General features: G+C 46.6%; 1 protein-coding gene across 1 annotated transcript in view; it reads right to left on the bottom strand.

Annotated features, from left to right (window-relative positions):
• Nucleotides 1-4,992: 4,992 nt before the first annotated feature.
• PSMF1 (proteasome inhibitor subunit 1) overlaps nucleotides 4,993-23,758 on the bottom strand; it is a 48,395-nt gene continuing 29,629 nt past the window's right edge. Inside the window, exons 6-8 of the mRNA XM_039237747.1 lie at nucleotides 9,432-9,485; nucleotides 8,144-8,302; nucleotides 4,993-7,620 (exon numbers count right to left, since the gene is read on the bottom strand). Coding sequence (XP_039093678.1) covers nucleotides 7,569-7,620; nucleotides 8,144-8,302; nucleotides 9,432-9,485 — 265 coding nt within the window. The 3' untranslated portion in view covers nucleotides 4,993-7,568. The remainder of the gene's footprint in view (nucleotides 7,621-8,143; nucleotides 8,303-9,431; nucleotides 9,486-23,758) is intronic.

A 23,758-nucleotide genomic window follows, 5' to 3' on the forward strand; every position in this document is an offset into this window, starting at 1 on the left:
ACATGCTTGTGGGGCTCAGCAGGTCACATTCAAGAGGGAAGCAAGTGGCTGTGGCAGGTGGCCATGGCAGGATTAAAGGGGTGCTTGCGTCAGCTCTGGCTGGCTGGTGCCCTGTGGTGGATGGGCTCGCGCTTGCCAGAGCTCCTGGTTTTTCAAGAGCAGCTGGACATCTGGACATTGTGGGTGAAAGGATGCTGATAGGGATTATCCCACGGCCTGAGAAATGTCACATTTCTGTCACAGGCCAGAACTGAGGACACAGGGGTGTCTGGTAAGCTGCTGACTTCTGGGCTCAGATACCTGCGTCTCGGCCCTGCCCAGGGCTTACTAAGTCACTCAGAGAGATGGGTGTGTCCTCAAGAAGTGGACGGACCCCTGCCTCTTGGCTGGAGGTTTGAAGTACAAGGCCTGCAGACCACCTGGGTGCTGGCCATCCGAGGATCCTTCGTTCGGTCTTTCAGCAAAGACTGGTGCCCCCAATTCTCTGCTAGGTTTTGGAGATACTGTACTGAATAGATGAAAAACCTAAGGAGAGTACTCTCGAGAGGGCTCGAACTGTGTCCCCTGGAACTCCGGGGTATTTGTGGACAAGGGGAGGAGGTGTGGTTCTGCCTGGAGAATTTCTTTTTTTCTTTTTTTTTTTTTTTTAAATGTTTTTATTTATTTCTAGGAGAGACAGAGAGATAGAGAGAGACAGCGTGAACAGGGGAGGGTCAGAGAGAGGGAGATACAGACTCTGAAATAGGCTTCTGCCTGGAGAATTTCTGATGTGGGAGGCCATGGACGTGGCCTGTGCTGGCTAGAAGGGACGGCGGTGCTGAGGAACAGGGAGGAGGAAGGGCAGTGCTGCATTCCCTCCTGGTGTCTGAGGCCCTGAACGGGAGGCACACAGAGGACCCTGTGGCTCGAGGGGTCCCAAGTATTGGTGCGGGGAGGTGACAGGAGGCTGGAGCTGTTGGGGGCACAGATGGCTGTGCGGCCAGAATAGTAACTCAAGCAGCAGCTGGGCTGGGAACGTCTGGTGGACTAGACAGAAGCCCCCGTGCTCTCTGAGGGTCCGGGACCAATCTCTCACCACCCCACAAAATTATGCCTGCTGTCTACTGGGGACCCCAGCATCAAGAAACCCACCCAAACTACCCAGGAGGAATCAGAGCAAGAGCACCTCCCCCCACCCCCTCCCCATCACTGCCAGCGGAGAGATACTTTGCTTTTGTTTCCTTCTCCTTGCCCGGCCACAGAGGAGCAGCAAAGGTCCATAAGAGGTCAGGGGAGACCTCCTGGAACTGGATGTGAGCTGGAAAGTTTTAGCTGGACTGGACCAAGTTGGACCAAGTTGGAGAACCAAAGGGATGAGCTATTGCTTGGGCTATAGATGCAGAGATGAGAAAGGGAGCACTGACAGAGGTCAGCCGAATGAAAGAAAACTCTCTGTGTCTGTACGTCAATGAGCCAGTTATACATTACACACATCAGTCATCCCGTTTTACAGTGAAATCTCATGCTCTCTCTCTCTCTTCTAAGCATTTACATCTAGTAGCTCATTTAAACCTCACAACACCTTGCAGAGTAGGTGCTATCATTACTTCCATTTTACAGATGGGGAAGCTGAGGTTAAGTGACTTGCCCACAGTCACACAGGCTGGTACACAGCAGAGTCAAGACTCAAATTTAATAATATGCCATCACGCCTCTTATCAAATTTAATGACATGCAGGGAAGAGCATGTTTGCGGGCGGATCTGGGCTGGGGCTGCCACTTTGAGGCCTGTGGTTTCAATGTGTTGGGAAGCTCTGTGGGGGAAGAGGCAGAGGGCAGGTGGGGCAGGACTGAACTCGGCCAGGCCCGTGGCCCACTTAGAATCATTGAGTCTCACATATGGACAAGATCTTGAAGATAGTCAGTTCCACCTTTAACCCCATTTTACAGGTGGGGAAAGCCACAGGGGTGTGGGACTTGCCCAGGAGCATTATGGCTCAGGCCCCCTGCCTGTCTTTCTCTTCTTCATAGGCATAGGCTTCTCACTTGGATTTGTGTCCTGGGAACCAAGCAGCCTACAGGATGAAACTGCGGTCCTGTGATTCTAACTAAAGACGAAGGGGAGGGCGGGACTCTTGTCTTGGAAGTGGAACACCTAAGGCCAGCTCCCCTTCTCTTAGGGATGCCTGCCTGCCTGCCCCAGGAGTGGGCCATCCTGGAGTAGAGAGCAGCCGACACTGTGTGGGCTAGCCTGGCCCAAAGGCAGCTGCACAGGTTGGTGCTGACCAAGGTGCTGAACCTGGATCTCACCTTCCTCTATTACTCAACCTAGCTGAGGGGAGAGAGGGTGGAAGGGAAGGAGACTCATTTTGGTCTCAGGGACCAAATGTGACTATTTTGGGCAGTTTTGAGTGGGGCTATGATTTCTGTGGTCTGTGAGGCCTTGGGAAAGTCTCTCAACTGCTCCAGACCTGCTTGTTCAGCTGCTTAACGAGGAAGAGTAGCGTCTACCCTACTAAACTTCGAAGGCAGAGGCGAGCATCACTCGGGGCTAGGTGGCAGCCCTGTGCAGCCTCCAAGCCCATCTCTGGGGCCCGGTGAGGCCTCTCAAGGACTCACCCTCACAGAGGGGCTTCACAGGCTTGTTTCTTCCTCTGCAATGGGGGTTGTGTTGGGTAACTTCCGATGCTCCTAACCTGGGCGCTCTGGGCCGTGTAGGCGGACGTGCTCAGGAACAGGAGATACACATCGCTGACTTGGGAGTCTTAGAACATCCCAGGGACTGTGCTGCCTTGCTCCTTCCTCCTACAAGTCCCGACTTGATTTTCCACTTCAGGAATGGGCTTTGCAGAGATCCATGCTCTTCCCCTAGAGAGGGCATGGGGATATGGGTACAGAGGTTCTACAAAAGGAGCATTGGCTTTAGAGCACTGGTTCCCATCATGGTTCTGCCATCCCTGGAGGGGCAAGCCTAGCACCTCAACCAGCGCTGCTAACAGTGTTTACCTTGTGGGTGGCTAGAGTACCACACGAGACCAGGAAAAGCCAACCACACTGCAGGCACCAGACAAGTGCTTGTCTCTTGCACTGGAGAACAGCCTTATCCTTGAGCCCTCGTGAGGCCTCATCCAGCCATATGGCCTCAGTGATACTAGCAACTGGCGCCCAATGAGCTCCAATTATCTGTCTATAAGACACAGTATTTGGTTAGACCCTGTAACAGCCCTGAAGGTAGAGGTAATGCTCGTTTTGCAGATAGAGCCATGCACCGGCAGAGGGAAGTCTGTGACGCCTATCCATGCCGGCCTGATTCTTAGTCTCCGGCTCGGCTTTGAGGAAGCCAAGCTTACTGAACCTTTCCAAACCTTCTTTTTCTGGTCTAATGAGGATACTACCTCATTGTGGTTATTATGATTTGAAGATATAATATATGCTATTTTACAAGGATACATACATATTTAGAAACATGTATGAAACACATGTGAGTGACCCATGAGGGCAAAGGAAATGGAGTGGGTATCCTTGGGGGTAGAACTTGAGAAACAGAATGAGGGAGTTCTTGCATGCATTAGTCATAGTGTGCCATGAACCAAGAAGACTGGCTGAATTCTTTGCACCTGATGGCCAGGTAAAAGGAAAAGATACAAAGATCGTACATTGGGGCATCTCAGACTTTAAATGTGCATATGAGTCACCTGGTGAGTTTGTTAAAATGTGGATTCTCATTTACTAAGTCTGGGGAAGGATCAGGATTCTGCATTTCTAACATGTTCCCACGTGTTGCTGCCAGTACAGTTGGTTTGTGTTGCTGCTGGTACAGTTGGTTTGAGTAGCAAGGATAGAGTCTTCCCTTCCCTTCTCGAGAGTTCTCAAACTTACCTGATCATATGAATCTGAGGAACGCATAAAAAACAGATTTAAAAGCCTGACCCTAGAGCTCTGGATCCAGGTGTGGGTTGGGGCCAGGACATACTGTGTACTTTGAGCAAGCTCCTCGGGAGACTATTAGGCTTGAGCAAACTGGGAAGGCACGGCTGCAGTATTCCTCTGTACCCTGGCCGATGGTGCAGATGGACACAGGACGTGGAATAGACAAAAGCAAAGAGAAATAGCCAGCTCTAGGAACTGGGAAGGAAACAGGCAAGGAAGAGAAGATGGGGACATGGGGGCTGTGAAAGATAGTACAAGTGGTCTGTGGCCTGTCACCAAAAGACGGTGATTTGGAATCAAACTTTTATTTTCCTTGTAAGCCCCTGGGTAAACATAGAAATTTCAAGCCGAGCAAAAGTGGTGCCATGAACTACATCAGACTTGGAAACTTCCCTATAGACTGGACCCATCCTGCATCACATCTTGGTCAGAACTCCCCAGGTCTAACCCAATCCCTCTTGTGGCTCCCCAGAGCCCACCCCAGCCATGGTCACCCCAAGGTGGCTATTACCAAAGCCACGGGCTGCTCCCCTGGGGTGACTGGCTCTGGTCTCTGTCTCGCGGAGCCTAGGTCAAATTCTTTTTCTTAAAATGAAGATAAGACCACTTCACGCCTCCTAGGATGGCTATATGCAAGAAGGCTAACAAGTACTGGCAAGGATGTGGAAAAACTAGAACCTTCATGCCCTGCTGGTGGGAACATAAAATGGTGCAGCCAGTTTGGCAAAGTCTAGCAGTTCTTCAGAAAGTTACACAACTATTATACGATCCAGCAATTCCACTCCTAGGGATATACTCAAGAGAAATGAAAACCTAGGCCTACACAAAAGACACATACACAAATGTCCCTAGCAGCAACAACCCAACACCTGTTAACTGATAAGCGGATAGAGAAAATGGAGTATACCTAAGAAACTCTTAAAATACAGAGAACAGACTGAGGGTGGATGAGGGGGGGAAGAGGGGAAAGTGGGTGATGGGCACTGAGGAGGGCACTTGTTGGGATGAGCACTGGGTGTTGTATGGAAGTGATGAATCACGGGAATCTACCCCCAAAACCAAGAGCACACTGTACACACTGTATGTTAGCCAACTTGACAATAAGTTATATTTAAAGAAAAAAACAAGAAAAAAAGAAAATGGGGTATTTATGTCCATACAGTGGGTATTCCTCAGCCATTAAAAGGAATGCAGTACTGACACACGCTACAACATGGATGAACCTTGAGGATGTTCAGTGAAAAGAAGCCAGACACAAAGGGCCACACGCTGTGCAATTTACTTGTGAGAACTGTCCCGAACAGGCAAACCTTTAGTGAGAAGACAGACTAGCAGCTGCCTCGGGCTGGGAGCGGGGCAACAGGAGTGACTGTTCATAGGTATGGGGTTTCCTGTTGAGGTGGCGAAGATGTTCAGGAGTTAGATGTAGTGATGGACGGACGCACATTGCAAATACACTAAAAACCACTGCATCGCACACTTTTAAAAGGTAAACTTCATGGGTATGTGGATTCTATATCAATAAAGCTGTTATTTTTAAAAAAGGAACAGGTTATTGAGTGCTGGTATTTACTGGTAAGGACCCTACCCTTGCACAAGACACACCCTGGAACGGGTAGCCCTCGCTGCCTGGCGACTACTCCTGGCTGCGAGGAGGCGGCGGCCCAGACTCCAGCAAACACGGACAGCGTGACTTGGAAGTCCCTGGAGTCCCCAGTCACGTCCCCTGACACTAAGGCTCAGTGTTCTTGACACAGGAGACCCACGCCAAAAATGGCTGATTCTGCAGAAGAGAATCACTGAAATTTCTGTTTTCAGAAAACAGAATGATGTACAGGATGATCCTTTTGGCCTTTGCTAGTAGAAAACCCAAGTGCCAAATTTATTGTCTGAACCATCTTTTCCTTAAATCGTAGTTCTAAAAGCGACCTACCTTCCCTGCTTGTCTGACGGTTTCTAGTGTGATGTTCCTTCAATGCTTCCTTTTATGATAAGGGATGTTTATGGGACCAAATTGCCCCAACTCCTGTCCGTAGCAGGTATGATCCAATTCTGGAACAGAAACACTCCGCCCATTTGTAGGCCCTCGAGGAAGAAGACTGTGACTGATGATTGCACTTGTAGCTTTGCCGGATCTCTGGCTCTCTCTCCGGAGCACAAATGTTCTACAGGCTGCAAGGTGGTCCTTACTAAATCAGTGCTGGAGACGGGGCCCACCAAAAATGGCCGGGGCGCCTGCTCATGCAAGCCTCCCCACCCAGGCCCCAGTTCAGTGTCCCCTTAACCCCTCTCGGGCAGTTCCAGGCTACAGCCTATTAGCAGACACCTCAGGGGGGCTCTGGTAGCCTACCCTCTGCCCACAGATAAATAGTACATCCTCTTTTAGGAGAAGGAACTCAAGGATCTGAGAAGCAGAAAGACCCACCCATGGATATGATGCTTGCTGTGGAGGGTAAGTGCCTAGTGCCTTGATCTCTTGCCTCTGGGCCTGGTGCTCTATGGGGCTCTCTCCACTCCAGCACAGAGGCTCATCACTGACCACGTCTATCAGGCCTTGGGCTGAAAAGAATCCGGAGAACACCAGAGGTCAGATGGGCCTGGACAGAGGACACAGGCTTCCAGAGGCTGGGCTCCCTGCTCCTAGCGGGGTTCAATACCACATTTGGGGATGGAGCCCGTGCTCCCGTGCCTTCCTTGTGTGGGGTCCGAGGGGCACGGAGTTACTCTGTGGGTAAGCACCACAGAGAGCCTCAAAAATTCATTGTTTTCCTCTGTCCCAGTCCCGAGAGGTGGCCGTACACAGAGGCAGACATCAGGATGCTGAGAAGAAAGGGCACCTCAGATGTCACAGGCAGCAGGAAAGCCCTGGGAGGGGAGAGCCCTGCTTAGGGTCAACTCGGTTAAGTTAGTGGCAAAGATAAGATTAGCCTTCAGGTCTGTTTATAGGCTGCCGCTGTCCAGGCACAGACGGGGCGGCGGGTCTGCGCGGACGGGCGGAACCGGAGGATTCTGCCCTTCTCGACATGATGCAGTCTTCCTGCAAGGCGCCTGCCCTTGTGGAAGTCTTCTTTGTGGCCTGGGGGTTGCTAGTCTCTCATTTTCATTGGCACAGCCACACTGGGGCCCACCTTAGTGATGTCAGGAGCAAAAGCAATTTAGGAGCAAAAGCAATTCTGAGAAGCAAGAACAGGCCCTGGGTAGGAAAAGAGTCACTTGGCCCCACGAAGACTTAAACGCTAACGTCTCAGAGACGGAAGGCGCTGTGCAGTAAAGAAGAGTGGGAGACTGGCAACATGATTTTTGTATTGACATTTGGTTCTTATAATAACATCCAAAATGTGTTCTGTTCTTATAGCGCTGCAGCCGCAACGGCACCGGGTCGAGGGTATATGTTGCCGGGGTCTCCCTTGAGAAGTGTGGGGGAGCTGGTGGTGAGAGAGACACACTAGTTGCTCTTTGGGACCTAGACGCAGCCAGGTGGAGAGCTGCAGCAGGTGTCCTGGCTCCGGCCGGGGGCAGGGAGGCGATCCCGGCCGGCCCGCGAACGCATGGGCAGAGTCCCTCGCCCCCAGCCCGCGGGAACACGGCTGCTGACGGGGCCCGCGGCGGCAGCTCCAGGAGAGTGGAGGGAAGGCTGGGGTGTTACATTCTTGAGGCCTTCACAGGTACATGTCATCGTAGCCCGGCGGGGGGAGATGGTCCGGGTTAGGTCTGGAATGGAGAGAGGGGCTGGTGAGCTGGGAGTGATGGAGGGGCCAGGGGCACCCGGGCAGACGGGGCCCTGGGCAGAGGGAGCCTGCCCTCCAGAACAATGGGGTGCTCTGTGGGCTTCAAGGCATGCGCTCTACAGCCATGATCCTGACTCTCCCACCTGGGATCAGCTGATTCACCTTCCAGGGCCTTGATTGCTGCCGTCTAGAACGTGGACAGTGATATGTACCCACAAGTGTTGCTATTAGAATCCAGTGTGCTCTTGACATGGACTAAACTTCAGTGAGTACAAGGGGCCCCTCCTCCTCTGAGTGCTCCCTGAGTGGGGCTGGAGGAAGGGGGCACTGAGGGATGGGGAGCCCCAGGGAGGCATCAGGCAGGGGCCCCAGGAGGCCCCGTTCCCTCAGCAGTGGGGGACGGAGGCAGTGGCAACTCGGCACCTAGAGCCAGACCGCCAGTTCCCGCAGTGCTGAGCCGAGCTGCATCAGGCCCTATTCCTCAGCGGGCCTCCATGATTACCTACCCAGACGGGCTGGTCCCGATGGGTCCAAAGGGGTCAAAGCGTGCTCCCGGGGGCACGGCGCCTGGAGGAAGACGGTTTGGGAGACCCGAGGATGGGTCAATGAGTGCCCTCGGGAAGCCAGATCTCAGGGGGTCCACAATCATGCCACCTCTCCGGCACCTGAGGCAAGAAGAAAGGTGGGTGAGCAGGTGAGGTGAGGAGCTGCTGGAGAAGAGGCGAAGGAGGGGAGAGTGGGCTAAAACTGCTCAGGCATGCACTCTGGAGAGCTCAGGCGGGCACTGATGGGTGGCTGCCCGAGTCAGCAGAAGTGGGCAAGAATGGGGACACCAAGAGCACACCTGTCCCGGCATGCACGGCTGCCCCTTCAGCGTTCCAGGCTGCCCGAGCCCACAAAACAGATCCCTGCCATGTCCTACATCCAAGGGGGACAGCCTCATCAAGAACAGGTGCCAGAACGTGCCAAGGTCAATGCAGAACCACCACAGGGTTCTGTAGGGCATGGTTTTAAGTCTAAGGACAAGTAACAGCACTGGGATGATTCGCGATGACGGCTTTCTTGCGGTTTCCTGAGAGGGCCCCAGGGTGCTCTAGGACCGCATGTGGACTGCCCAAATCTGGCTCCGACAGAATCCACCCTCCTGTGCAGAATCCACCCCCATGCACCTGACCTCCTGTGCTCAAAGCAGGATGCGCGAGCTGATGGGCCCCAAACTTTGAGGTCACTTTTCAAGATTAACTGCAGGCCCACGCCATTTCCCACCATCTAAAAATGAGGTACTCAAGTGGGGGTCGCTTTGCCGCACAGGTTAAAATCTACTCGGAGGCATTCAGAGAAGACAGGGCGTGGCTCAGCTGCGATGACTGTTGGGTGCGTGACAAAACCCACACGCACAGTCTAATGGGAACCAGAGACTCCCCTGAGCAAGTGAGGAGAGCCCTGAACTGCTCTTCAGTCTGTCGCCCACCATGTGCTCCCCAGAGACTCTTTCCTCCAGGGGAGGCTGCTGTCCTGTGCCGGGGCCAGCGTGGCCAGCTAATGACGGAGGAGCTGTCTGCTAGGCTTGCTCAGCAACCTCCCCCTGCCCCCGCCCCCGCCCCAGCAAAGCTCTCAGGCACTGCTCCAGGCCCGGCCGAGAGAACAGTGGCAGTGACTTCTCAGCTGCTCAGCAACAGCAGCCTCCATCACCCCAAAGCAAGACTGATGAAAAGCTCTAAGATTAGAAGATGAGCTGGGCTGAAAAGTCACAAGAGTAAGCTGTGTTACCGCCCCCTCCCTGGCAGGACTCACCCAAAGGGGTCCAGGTCCTCTCCGCCGACAGCAAACGGGCCCAGGGGATCACACCTGAAACAAACAAGGAGCAATTACCACAAGTCCCCTAGCAGTCGGGCGCCTGGGCTCCCAGGGGCTTGGGCCCAATGCCCGTGGGGTTGCAGATGCACTGCCAGGCATGGAGGGCAGGGGAAATCCCCGCATGAGACCATAACACAGGGGCTATTTCACGGTGGTCTCTGGCACAGACTAATAGATTACAAGGGTAATACTAAAAAGAGTTGAACACAAAGCTAAAAACAAAGAGATCTCCATGCTGTAGAAAATAAACATATTGATAAATTTTACTTTCTTTACACTTTTCTCAAGTTCCTAAACTTTGTATCATGAACCAAGAACTTTCAGGTCAGAAAACATCCTAAAACCAAAACCCAAACTGCAAGACAGAGGCTTATAAGCTTCTGCGGGTGGAATAAGATGGGTGGCCGCACATAGCTAGGACAGGGGCTCTTCAGCATCCTTCCATCCCACAGACACCATGTATCTGTCTATGCACCGCGCACTGGAGGACCACAAGCCACTGTAACCTCTAAGATTTTTTTCACCTCTACACCAAGAACCCATTTTTGCTCTCGGTGGGAACACGAGCTAGGAGCTTTCGTTTATACGAAAGCATGCTTTCTGGAGAGCAACTCTGTATTGTCCAATATATACACAACACAGGTGTCTTTCAAAAGTCTTCCGTATCTTTATGCTCCTTGATGCAATAGTTCCATGTCTAGGCATCTATCTTAAAGAACACATAATTCAAATTAAAATATCATCATAGGGACTTTAATCAAGGGAACTGGAACTGGCCTAAGTAGGGACCAATTAGGCATGTTATGGTGGATCGCCAAATGCAATTGTGGAGACAATGTTCTTAGAGTGTTTTAAAATGATGTGAAAAGGGGTGCCTGGGTGGCTCAGTCGGTTAAGTGTCTGACTTCAGCTCGGGTCATGATCTCATGGTTTATGGGTTTGAGGCCCTCATCGAGCTTGCAGCTGTCAGCACAGAGCCGGCTTTGGATCCTCTGTCTCCCCTCCCCCATTCCCCTCTCCCCTCACTCTCTCTCAAAAACAAACATTTAAAAATAAAATAAAATGATGTGAAAAAATGCTTATGCTCTAGTGTTAACTGTAGGGGAAAAAGAGATAGCTTAGGAATAGCCCAGGAAATCAACTGGGAAAAATGTGTGTGGGGGCGTGTATGTATAAATAAAACCCAAAAGGAGCACGCTGAAAATATAAACAGTCAGTTACTCCTGGGATGATTTTCTTTATGCTTTTCTTTTTTTTTTTTTTTTTTTTTTATAAAACAAAAAATACAATTTGCCAAAGTGTGCTTTGGGATCTGCCTGGAGACCTAGCAAGCAATACAAACCTAGCAGTTTGGGGGTGAGGGGGGTGCTTCCTGCCAGACCTCAGGAGAGCCTTGTAAATAGCAGCTAATATACACTTACAGGTAAGAAGCCATTAATTAAAGAACTGGGAAAAAATCCAAAAGGAGATGCTTCTCCAGTCAGTTCTACCCAATATGCTGTAAAGGATACCTGTGACTTAGGCGGATGTGGCAAAGTTTCCAAGGGAAGGAATTTTTCCTGACGTACATGACTGTTCCCAAGTCATAGTTCATGGAGCTGGCAGTCAAATTTTCTGGTGGCCTCTGTTAACATTCTGGCACGCTCTGGTATAGCAGGTGTGGCAGAGGGCAGCGAGTGTATCTCCGTGAAATGGCCCATACAGGTCAGCAAACTGAAGGGGCTTCTAATGGCTATAAAAATGCCTCGGAGAACAGCACCTCATGGTTCCCAAAACACACAGCCTTCTCTCCTTGCCTCTCATGGGCCACAGGGCACAGGGCAGAAGGAACAGAGAACAACGGAAACTGGAAAAGGTAGCTGCCAGGCCCACGGCAACCATTTGTGTACTTGAAATTGTCACCGCATATCCTTGACTCAACGCTTACCACAGCCTCACTGCAACACATGCACACTTCTGTGAATTCACTACGCACAAGCTCAGAACCCATTTTAAAACAGTCTCAGTCCTGGAGCCCTTGGACTGGTGAGCTGGTGGCTCAGCTGGTTAAGCGACCGACCATGATTACAGCTCAGGTCATGATCCCAGGATTGTGGGATCAAGAGCTAAGTCGGTCTCCATGCTAGGTATGGAGCCTGCTTAAGATTCTCTCTCCCTCTCTCTCTGCCCCTCCTCTGCTTGTGTACTCTCTTAAAATAAACAAACATTAAAAAAACCCCAATAGTCTCAGTCCAGCAAATCCCTGGCTATGATTTCTTCTTGACCTTTCTTTTGAGGGGAATGCCTCAAAAAAAAAAAAAAAAAAAAAGTCTCAGTCCAGAATGTGTTGAATGAGGCTACAGGGATTAAAATAAAGCTAACTTTGGGGGTCTCTGGGTGGGTCAGTCGGTTGAGCCTCCAACTTTGGCTCAGGTCATGATCTAACGGTTCGTGGGTTCGAGCCCCATGTCAGGCTCTGTGCTGACAGCCCAGAGCCTGGAGCCTGCTTCAGATTCTGTCTCTCTCTCTTTCTCTGCCCCTACCCTGCTCGAGCCTGTCTCTCAAAAATAAATAAATATTAAAAAAAAAAAAAACATAAAATAAAGCTAATTTTGTACAAGGTCTCTGAAATCAAGCCCCTATTACTTCATCTGGTAATCATCTGAAGGAGAGTGTTACACACTAATGCTGTAGACAAAAGTGCCTGGCTGGGCCCACACTACCCCAAATCCCTATTGGGGCCCCTATAAGAGATTTGAGGGTTATCCTGAACACAGGGTATTTCCCTCTTATGTGCTCCCCTCTCCTCTTAGATAAAAACAACACTCACTCCTCTCTTGGACACACAAATCCAGTTGACACCACTCTAACGGCTGACGTGGTCTGGTGATCTGGAAAAGTCTCAGGACTGGGGTCAAAAGACGGGCCCCGGACTCTGGGTGGGGAGTGATCTAGGTGGCTGGCAGGGGTCTGTCACAAACCTCTACACCTCAGTCTTTTAACATGTGAAGTGTGAGAAGTGAACACTCACAGGGCGTGCGGTGATGAGGGCCGCAGTGGACACGGACAGACGTGCTGCCAGGCAAGGCGGAAGAAGTGGGTTACAGCCACCGCTGCGATTTGCCAAGAGCCTGCCCTGTGCTAATTTCATTTTAAAAAGGTTAAGTTTGAAAATTTAATGTTCCGAACAGGTAACGCATCTACGAGTTTCAAAATTAAAGACTGAGAAGAGACCCACAGGTCCATAATCTTAGGCTAGATGTGTTCTGGAATTCAGAATTTTTCGGATTGAGAAAGGTCAGATGGGTGTTCCTAACTTATACTGCATAACACTCCCAGCAGCACCTGAGCTGTAACAGATACCCTAATGTTTCTACAGAATGAATGCTTATTCACACATAAGTGGGATAAATGAATATATGAGAAGCTTCATGCTACTGCAGGACAGGTTTTGCTACCAAACCAGGGTTTGGCACCAGTCTTATGGGAAAAAAAACCCAAAAGCAAAATCAAACCAACCAACCTTGGTTTTCACAGGGTTTTTTTTTCCTTTTTTTTTTTTTTTTTTTTTTTAAAGAGAGAGAACCTGCATGCAAGCAGGGGACAGGGGCTGGGAGGGAGAGAATATATCTCAAGGTTCATGCTCAGCGTGGAACCCAACATGGGGCTCGATATAACAACGTAGGGATCATGATCCGAGCCAAAATCAAGAGTCGGACACGCAATGGACTGAGCTACCAGGTGCTCCTCAGAGCTCCTTTGACACCAGACTTGTACATAAAAGGTTGTGGGCCCACAAAGGCAAAAATTCTCCCTTTCACCCCTGTTCGCCAGCCCACCAGGTCTTCCTTCAGACAACTAAGTATCTCTGTATGTCCCTCCAAAGATACTCTGCATATACAGAGAGCATATATGTATCTCTCCTTTGTTAACAGCCAGATGTGCTGAGCTCCTAGTATACATTATCTTATTTCACCTTTGCAGCAGCCGTCTGAGTACATATGATTTTTATTCTTATTTTATAGATGAGGAAACAGGCTCAGAAGCAAGGTTTCTTTAACAAGGACACATAGGTAGTAAGTGGCCAATACAGTAATCATCCTGGGTCTGCCCACCCTCAAAACCCATGCTCTTTTAACTGACGTGCTGAGGCCATTTACATTTAATGTGATCTTAGGTGATAGGTTTAGATTTATACCTACCATGTAGAATTCATTTTCCAACTGTTCCCTCTGTTTTTCATTCCTGTTTCCTCTTTTCATTCAATTTTAATGTTTTTGACTAGATCTCTTCTTAGAGTTTTTTCCAAGTGGTTGCTTGAGGGATCAAATATACATACTGCACTTCTTCAGTCTACTTAGAAACAGTATTTTATCGTTTCAAGTAGAAGGCAGAGACCTTACTAGCATATACAGTTCCATTTACTCTCTCCTCTTTATGTTACAGTTGCTCCACATTACACTGACATATAGTGAAATGTTGCAATTTTTACTTTCAACTGTAAAACACATTTTAGAGAATTCAAGAGAACAGTTATATTTACCATTTCTATTGCTCTTCCTTTATTCCTGATGTTCCAAGTTTCCGTCTGGTATCATTTCCCTTCTGTCTGAAGAACTTCCTTTAGCAATTCCTTTTGAGAAGAGCTGTTGACTATGAATTCTTAGTTTCCTTTCATTAAGAACTCTTAATATCCTTCAGAAATAAAGTGAAATATTTGCTGGATACAGAGTTCTGGGTTGACCATTCTTTTTTCTCCATACTTTGAGAACAGTGGTCTACTTCTTCCTGGTCTCCATGATTTCTAATGAGAAATCCACAATCAGTCACATTCTTATTCTTCTATAGGTATGTCCATGCAGGGACTTTCTTGTGTTTATCCTACTTTTTGAATTTGTGGGGTTTTTTTTTGCCCAAAATGTCTTTTGCCAAATCTGGGGAGTTTTCAGCCCTTATTCTCTTCAGGTAATTTTTCTGCACTGTACTTTCTCCTCTTTTAAGACTCCGCTGCCCCTATGTTAGACCTTTTATAATTGTCTCACAAATACCTGAAACTTTATTTTTCAATCTGTTTTCCGTGTTCAGAAAGGATGCTTTCTATTGCTCTAGCTTCAAGTCCACTCTTCTGTTATTTCCATTCTGATACTCCTTCATCCAGTGAGGTTATTTTATTTTTCAATTCTACAATTTCCATTTGGTTCTTCTTTATATCTTCTATTTCTTTGCTGAGACCTATTATTCCATTCAGTTCAAGACAGTTTGCCCTCACTTCTCATGGCGTTTCTGTAATAGCTGCTTCCTGTCTTTGTCAGGTAATTCCAACATCTGTGTCATCTTGGTGCCAGCCTCTGTTACCTTTTAAAAGTGTTCCTGGCTCTTTGCATGGCCAGGAATTTACAATTATATCCCGGAGGTTCTGAAGAATCCTGATATCTTTTTGTTTTAGCAGGCAATCAGCTCAGCTGGCTTCAAGATCCAAGTTCTGGTTTCAGTGTCAGTTGTTTTCAAAGCCTATGCAGTGCTGTTCAGTTCTGGACCCTGTATGTGCTGCAAAGCACTGCTGGGACCACCCAGACAGTTCTACTCAAACTGTGAGGGATCTTGCTAAAGGGCAGGTTTCTTTTCTTCTGTCTTTCAAATATAATTTAAATTTAAATACAATTTTCTTCTTTTAAATGTAAATAAAATTTATAATTTATTTGTCAAGTTGGCTAACATACAGCGTGTACAGTGTACTCTTGGCTTCGGGGGTAGATTCCCATGATACATCACTTCCATACAACACCCAGTGCTCATCCCACCAAGTGCCCTGCCCTTCCACCCCCATCAACCCTCAGTCTGTTCTCTGTATTTTAGAGTCTCTTATGGTTTGTCTCCCTCTCTGTCTGAAACTTTTTTTTTCTCCTTCCCTTCCCCCATGGTCTTCTGTTAAGCTTCTCAAGTTCTACATATGAGTAAAAACCTAGGATATCTGGTTTTCTCTGAATGACTTATTTCACTCGGCGTAATCCTCTCCTGTTCCATCCATGTTGTTGAAAATGGCAGGATTTCATTCTTTCTCATTGCCAAGTAGTATTTCATTGTATATATAAACCACATCTTTATCCATTCATCAGTCGATGGACATTTGGGCTCTTTCCATACTTTGGCTATTGCTGAAAGTGCTGCTATAAACGTTGGGGTGCATGTGACCCTATACATTAGCACTCCTGTATTTTGTATAAATTCCTATAGTGCTATTGCTGGGTTGTAGGGTAATTCTATTTTTAATTATTTGAGGAAGCTCCACACTGTTTTTCATAGTGGCAGCACCAGTCTGCATTCCCACCAGCAGTGCAAGAAAAGGGCAGGTTTTAATACAGAAGAGCACAAGTGGGACTTGAGACTCTGCAGGTTTCACAAGCTCTCTGAGTGAAAAGTGACCTGACTCTGCTAGTCTGAGGAACACAAATGGCTAAGACTTCCAGGGTCCAAGTTCAGCTGGGGCATTTTGGTTGTCCAGGATGATTTACTTTGTTCTGCTAAGTGTAGAAGCTTAGGCCTGGGGACATGGAGAGGCTGAGAACTGTAGACAAGAGTGTGTAGGGGCACCTGGGCGGCTCAGTTGGTTAAGCGACCGACTTCGGCTCAGGTCATGATCTCACGGTTCGTGGGTTCGAGCCCCATGTCGGGCTCTGTGCTGACAGCTAGCTCAGAGCCTGGAGCCTGTTTCAGATTCTGTATCTCTCTCTGACCCTCCCCTGCTCACTCTCTCTCAGAAATAAATAAAACATTAAAAAATTAAAAAAAAAAAAAAAGTGTTTGTACGTATATGGTAAGGCAGCAGTTACAGTGCTCTGAGCAGGCAGAGCACTAAACCTTCTATTCCACCCTGAGGAGAGCCCATGAGTTCAAAGGTGAACTGGGGGCTGAGAATGGGTGGTTAAGCATTGTATCTGGGCTAGGTAAAAAAAGATTTTTAAAATTAAAAAAGACAGCATAAATTAAAAAGTTGTAAGAAAAACATCACCAGAATCTAACAAGATTCTTTTTGCTATTCTTTTCTAGTCTATTTTCGTAAGCATGCTTTTATAAAGTCATAATGTTATCGTTTTAGATCCCACTCTTTTCCTCCATTTATGTCCTGTATTTCCCAAGTCGTCACTCTTTGCTATTGACCTTTTTAGTGACCAAGTAATAATCTCTCAAGTTGAAGCAAACTTTTAAAATGTACTTCATCTTCTACCGTATGGATTGGTATCGCTTCCGCTATGTGTAACTATAAATAATGGTGTAATTAGTAACTTCTGTGCATATGTTTTGTTCTGTCAGAAATGGGTTAACTGTTGGGGTGCCCAGGGGGCTCCCTTGGTGAAGCATCCTACTCTTAATTTCGGTTCAGGTCATCATCTCGTCGTTCGCTAACAGTGTGGAGCCTGCTTGGGATTCTCTCTTTCCCTCTCTCTCTGCCCCTCCCCCTCTCCTGCATGTACTCTCTCAAAAAATAATAAACTTAAAAAAAGAAACCAGTAACTGTTATCCTCTTCCTGTCTCGCTGCTGTACGATGGGGACACCCTGTTTCTCTGACCAAAAGATAGGAGCTGTGCTCCGACTCAGGATTCGGAAGGTGAGACTGAGTTCTGCAGGCTGAGGAGATTCAGGTAAGATTTTACACCGAGCTGATGTAGTAATGGTAAAACTCTTAAGAACCTTAGAGGAGGAGAAATATATTTTGCATCTGGGAGGCCAGAAGGTAGACTGTGGTAGGTAAAATTTCTAGAAATAGCCCCCTCTCAATCCAACCCCCCAGAACCTGTGAGGTGATGACAAACCACTCTTGTGATTCTTTTACATAATATGGCACAGTTGACTTCAAAAAGGGGAGAGTACGTGAATGGGCTAATCTACTTCTATGGCCCCTTAAAAAGCAGAAAACTTTCTCTAGCTGGCAGCAGAGGAGAAGGTGGAAGGGGAGAGTCAAAACATGAGAAGGACTTGACCTACTATTGCTGGCTTTGAAGACGGAGGGGGCCATGTGAGAAGAGATGTAGAAGTCTTAAGGAACTGAGAGAGAGACCCACAGCCAACAGTCAATGAGGAATGGGAAGCTCAAGTCATACAAAAACAAGGAACTAAATTAGGGTTCAGTCAGCTTACAAACGTTATGGGGATGATGCTTTTCTAAATAATTTAAAAGAAAAAGGAGACTTAACTCCAGCAACATGACAAGGACAGGGAAACAGCATCAAAATACAGTGGTAATACCAATGAATACAATTGTTTAGGAAGGCAACTGGCCCATATAAAAATCTTCAAACACAAGCTTAATCTTCAATGGAGTAGTTGTACTTTCAGCGATGGATGCTAAGGAAATATTCAGAGATATGCTCTAAGTGCCCAAGTATGTTCAGTGAGGCGTTACCTATGGTAGCCCCAAATTAGGAATGACTTAGGCTAAAAAAAAGCACAAAACCTTGCATCATCCTGGACCCCTTCATTAAACCGACCCATCAGCAAGTGCTGTCAGGTATACTTCCAAATATACCCCAGATCATCTGCCTCGCCTGCCACCATTTACCACCCACCACCACTGTTTGTTCCCTGGGTGCCTGTGTCAGCTCCTAACCTGGTCTCTCTGTTTTTACTCTTAGACCTTTAGGATCCATTCTCTACAAAGGAGCCAGAGAGATTCAAAAATAAAATATAAACAATATGACGTCCCTCCCTTGTTCAAAAGACCCAGGGATTCCTACTGCTTTTATCTTGCCCCCAAGGCTCTGCATGTCCTGGTCCTTGCTCACCCCTACAGTGTCTTCACTCATCTCTCTACCCCCCCATCCCCAAATTTACTGAGTTCCAACCACACTACTTTCCCTTTATTCTCAGAACAATCCAAAACAAGATCATTTCTTTTGAAACGACTGCTGATACATGTGTTAGAGGAGGAAATACTAAGGGCTGAATCTTGCTCCAATGTTTATGAGCTGTGTTGGTTTGGCTAAGTTAATTAACTTATCTGTGCCTCAGTTTTCTTTTCTACAAAACGGGATAAAAGCATCTATCTCATTCTCATTACGAGATTATAGTTTACACTTAATGTAACTGCTTGGCACACAGTAAGGACTTGCTAAATATTATAACCCTGTTAGTTGTCAGCACCTAACTGGAATCCCTCAAAAGAAAAAAGTCAGTGGTTCAAGAGGTCCCAACCAGACTGCTTTCTGTCCCTAATGTTTTGATGGTTCCCATTACCCAGGATCAAATCTAGCTCCATAGCACATGGGGCCCCTTGTGATGTGGGCCTCACATTCACCTACTCTCGTCCACATGCCAGTACGAATGAAATATAATGCCCTCCCCTCCTTGCCACAGCATACACATGCATGAGATGATTTCACAGCCCCACTTAAACCCACAGTTACCCGGAGCTATGCGTGCCAATTACTTTCAATATCACAGAATTTTTATTAGTCCTATAAAATTTGGCTCATCAGGCATGATCTCTGTGAAGCCTTTCCTTCTATCTTGTACCACTTACTCCTTCAGAATAATCACCCTTCTCTCTGCTTTAGCAGACTTCAGAAATACCTGTTATTGTTTTTAAAGGACTTATGATCTGGCATGAACAGGGCAATCGGCCTGGATCCACTGTGAACTCCTTAAAGGCTGGGTCCACACCTCGCCATGCATTCCCAGTGCCCAGTACAGTGCTTGACACATAAGCGACACTTAAACAGACCTACTTAGGAATAAGAAATGTTAAGAAGGCAAAAATAGAGGTTTTAGAGTTAGACCCAAGTTCAAATTCTGGCTTCACCATCTAACAGCTATGTGACTTAGGGCAGGTCATGAAATCTCAACACCTTAGCTTTCTCTCCTGTAAAACACGACAACAGCATCTATTTCTCAAGGTTGTTCTAGGTATCAGATGAGGATGTTTACAAAAGTGTAGCCCCTGGTACATAATAAAAAATTCAAGAAATGGTAATCAACATTCTATCGTTATATCACAACTGCATTTTACTGGTTATGATCAAGTTACTTATACATGAACCGGTTTCCTTACTTGTAAATGGGAATAGCCCTTACCCATCTCATGGGGTTGAGAGGATAAAACAAGAACATGTGGATGAGATGCCTCGCTTGTGGCATGGAATAGCTGGCACTTAATAAGCAGTGGCTGAATAATTATTATTGAACTAGCTTTGCCATTCATGGGAAAAACCAGAGATCAAGATTATTTGGCTCTAGGAGGAAAGGCAATGAAGGCAAATTTTAAGAATATGGAATAACAGAGGTGCCTGGGTAGCTCAGTCGGTTAAGCATCTGACTCTTGAGTTCAGCTCAGGTCATGATCTCATGGTTGGTGAGTTTGAGCCCTGCACTGGGATCCTCTCTCTCTCTCTCTCTCTCTCTCTCCCTCTCTCTCTCTGCACCTCTCATGCTTGTGCTCTCTCTCTAACTAAATAAACACACTTAAAAAAATAGAGAATAATAGTTTCATGAGTAGTAAACACTGAAAATTTAATTATTAAGGTGGCAGAGGTAGAGGATAATTCCTTTCGAAATATGATGCTGGATCAGCTGGATTCAATATAGTAAGATATCAATCTATCTTGTACCACACATAAAAATTAATTTCAAATGCATTATGGATCTAAATATAAAAGGTCCAACAACAAAGCTCCTAGAAGAAACTGTATGAGAAATCCACCATGACCTTGGGGCAGGGCAAAGATTTCTCAAACATCAACAAGACATCAAACATAAAGGGAAAGCGCTGATAAACTAGATCACACAAAAATTAAGAACACTTTAATTTAAAAACCACCACTGATAGAGTGAAAAGGGAAACTACAGAGGGCAAATATTTATAATACATACAATTGACCAAGGACTTAAATCCAGAATACATAAACAGTGTCTACAAATCATAAAAAGATAAGACAACCAAATAGAAAGATGGGCAAGAGGGGCACCTGGGTGGCTTAGTCGGTTAAGCGTCTGACTTTTGCTTAGGTCATGATCTCGCGGTTCGTGGGTTCAAGCCCCGCGTCGGGCTCTGTGCTGACTGCCAGCTCAGAGCCTGGAGCCTGTTTCAGTCTGTGACTCCCTCTCTCTCTGACCCTCCCCTGCTCACGCTGTCTCTCTCTCTCTCCTAGAAATAAATAAAACATTAAAAAAAAAAAAAAAAAAAAAAAAAAGATGGGCAAGAGATTTGAAGGACTCTTCAAAAGGGGATATCTAAAAGGGCTTGGAAACATTTAAAAAAAAGAGAGAGAATAGATTCAAAATGTTCTCCACAGAACTCTGGGGGGTCCCTGCAACTCTCTCATTTCAGGGGGTCCATGAGACCCAAGCTATTTCATCTAAAAGCTATCTGCTTTTCTCACTGCGCTGATATCTGCACTGACGGTACAAAAGCAGCGGTGGGAGAAACCACTGATGGCTTGGCATGAATCAAAGCAGGGATGCTAAAGTAGCAGTCAGGTGTCCCCTCCCTCACCAGTCACCAGCTACATACATCTAGTGTCACTTCAGAATGTCCTTGATGAAGCAGTAAAAAATTACCCAGTGTTCTAAAGTTGCAATCTTGGAATACATCTCTTTTTAGTATTCTCCGTGGTGACATGGGAAACGGGCACAGAGCACTTCTGCATAAAGTAGTACAATGCTACTTACCAATACTTCTGCAGTTAAGTTGCTAGCACAACTAGCCATTTTTTCATGCAAAACCATTTTTACTTGAAAGAATGACTGACAGACAAACCACGATTATTCAGACTTGGGCTACCTAGGAGACATTTTCTCAGAAACAACGTGGGCCTGTTACTGTAAGGAAAACAACTGACACTGGTGCCAGTGATAACATGGAAGCTTTCAAGTGAAAATCAGCAATTTGAAAATTTGGATTCATCACTAGCTTGATGGCTTCCCAGTCCTGATGGTGCTGAGATTAGTAACATCAATGAATGTGACTTTTCTGATACTGGATAATAAAACGAGTCAGCATTTAGCAGATCTGCATAAGTCAGTGAACCAATATTTTCCAAATGATCAAGACATGATCATCCAATATCATACATGTATAAAAGATTCACTCAAAGGACATGACAGACCAGTGGATTTTAATGTTAATAATGTACAAGAACGTACCTTTGCTGTTAGGTATTCAGATTCCACATTAACAATGAACCCTTCCAGAAACTATCACTTGTCATGTTTTGGTGTAATGCAAATAATACCCACAATTACTTGAAATTATTATTAAGCCAGTCTTCTCTTTGGTAATAGCCTATCTGGGTAAGGCTCAATAAAAACATTCCTGCCTGCGGACAACATGCAGAAGCAGAAGTGAGACTCTACTATCTTACATACCTAATGATAAACAGGTCTACAACAATGTGAAACAAGTCATTCTCATGAAAACTTAGTGTTTGGGGAAAAAAGTTATTTTTGTAAAAATTTGTTATTTGTGTTAATATATAATGGGTTTATTATTGTTTAAAAACTTTTTATTATTTATATTTGAGAGAAAGAGAGATAGACACAGTGCATGAGTAGGGGAGGGGCAGAGAGAGACAGGAACACAGAATCCAAAGCAGGCTCCAGGCTCTGAGATGTCCACAGAGCCCAACACGGGGCTCAAACTCAGGAACTGCAAGATCATGACCCATGCCAAAGCTGGATGCTCAACCAACTGAGACACCTAGGCACCCTTATTATTATTATTTTTTAGGTGAATGAATAAATGGGTATTTTTAAATTTTTAGTTGTAATTTCTAATATGGTAAATCCTGATTGATAGAACCCAAACAAGAACTCTTTAATAATTCAAAATTTAATAATTCTTCCTCAATAATTCAGAGTTCAAGAGGGTTTCTGAGACCAAAAAATGTTGAGAGTTGCCAGCATGGGAACTATAACTCAATGAAGCAAAAGAAAAACACTATATACAGATGCACAGAGCTTTACTACTTAAATTTTTTTAAATGTTTTTATTTATTTCTGAGAGAGAGAGAAAGAGAGACAGCATGAGCAGGGGAGGGTCAGAGAGAGAAGGAGACACAGAATCCGAAGATAGGCTCCAGGCTCTGAGCTGGCTGTCAGCACAGAGCCCGACGTGGGGCTCGAACCCACGAACCATGAGATCATGACCTTAGCCGAAGTCAGATGCTTAGCTGACTGAGCCACCCAGGAGCCCCCAGAGCTTTACTATTTAAAATGAAAAACAGAATATTCTTAAAATACCCCATGGAGGTTAGGCAAAATAAAATTTTTTGCATATTGGCAAAATAAAATATCAACTACTAAAAAGGATGTGTTTAGCATTTTCGTAAACAGATTATGAAACTTTAAAAAGCAAATGCGGTACACAAAATACTGGAGACAGTGAAAACATGTAAAGACACAGACTGGGACTGAAAATGAATTTTGAATGACAAGAGCTTTAGATCTAAGGATTTATTTTTAGTGAAGTCTGATAAGCACAGGAAAAACTGGTTTTTCAAAACAGAGAATAGGATTTGGGGCACACGGTCTGGTGCGGACAGATGGAGCCAAGGGAAATGGGTTAGAATGGTAAGACAACAGCAACCAAAGTTAGGCTTAGATAACAAAAAAACCCCATTCCCTTACAGATGGGCTCTTTTCAGCAATTCTTCCCTAGAGATCTCAGGAGTAGCACAGACCTACTTTCCACTATCGATTCCCCTTCACAGTGGAATGTCCTCTCCAGGCACACTCCCGGCCTGGAAGCAGCCAGCACCAAACTGGCAGATGCAGCAGCCTTTGACAAGTGCTGGGTACATATCTCCCAACACACTCAGGGAAGCACATCTCTCCATGCTAGGGCAGACACCCGACTGGGGTTCAGTTTTACAAGTTTCCAGGGACGGGATAGACTAGATGTGGGTGTTGAAGGCGAGCAGTGAGACACAAGACTGTGTCCTATGGGAAGGGGGCAGGGGCTGCTCCTTTGCTCAGAGCCCAAGCTGTGGCTGTTCATTGATGGGCCAATTAACACCCTGCAGCAGCCAGATGGGAGGCTCCTGGGCTCTTGCCCGCCTTCCTGCCCTAAGCCCCCACCCCCAAATCCAGCACTGGAGGGAAAAACAAAAAGGTGCAAGGTGCCCGGCGGCAACTTGGGAGTTGATAGGGGCTCTAATGAAGGAACCAGTGTCATTACAGACATCTGGGCTGACAGAGGAAGGGGGCTGGTGAGGAGTGGGAGTCGAGGGGGGAGCGTGGCTGACAAAAAGCCTCCAAACATCCCACCTCCTCTCCAACCATCTCATTCAGTTCA

This window comes from Hyaena hyaena, unplaced genomic scaffold (assembly GCF_003009895.1).
Source record: "Hyaena hyaena isolate Hyena2069 unplaced genomic scaffold, ASM300989v1 scaffold_131, whole genome shotgun sequence".
NCBI classification, from domain to species: Eukaryota; Metazoa; Chordata; class Mammalia; order Carnivora; family Hyaenidae; genus Hyaena; species Hyaena hyaena.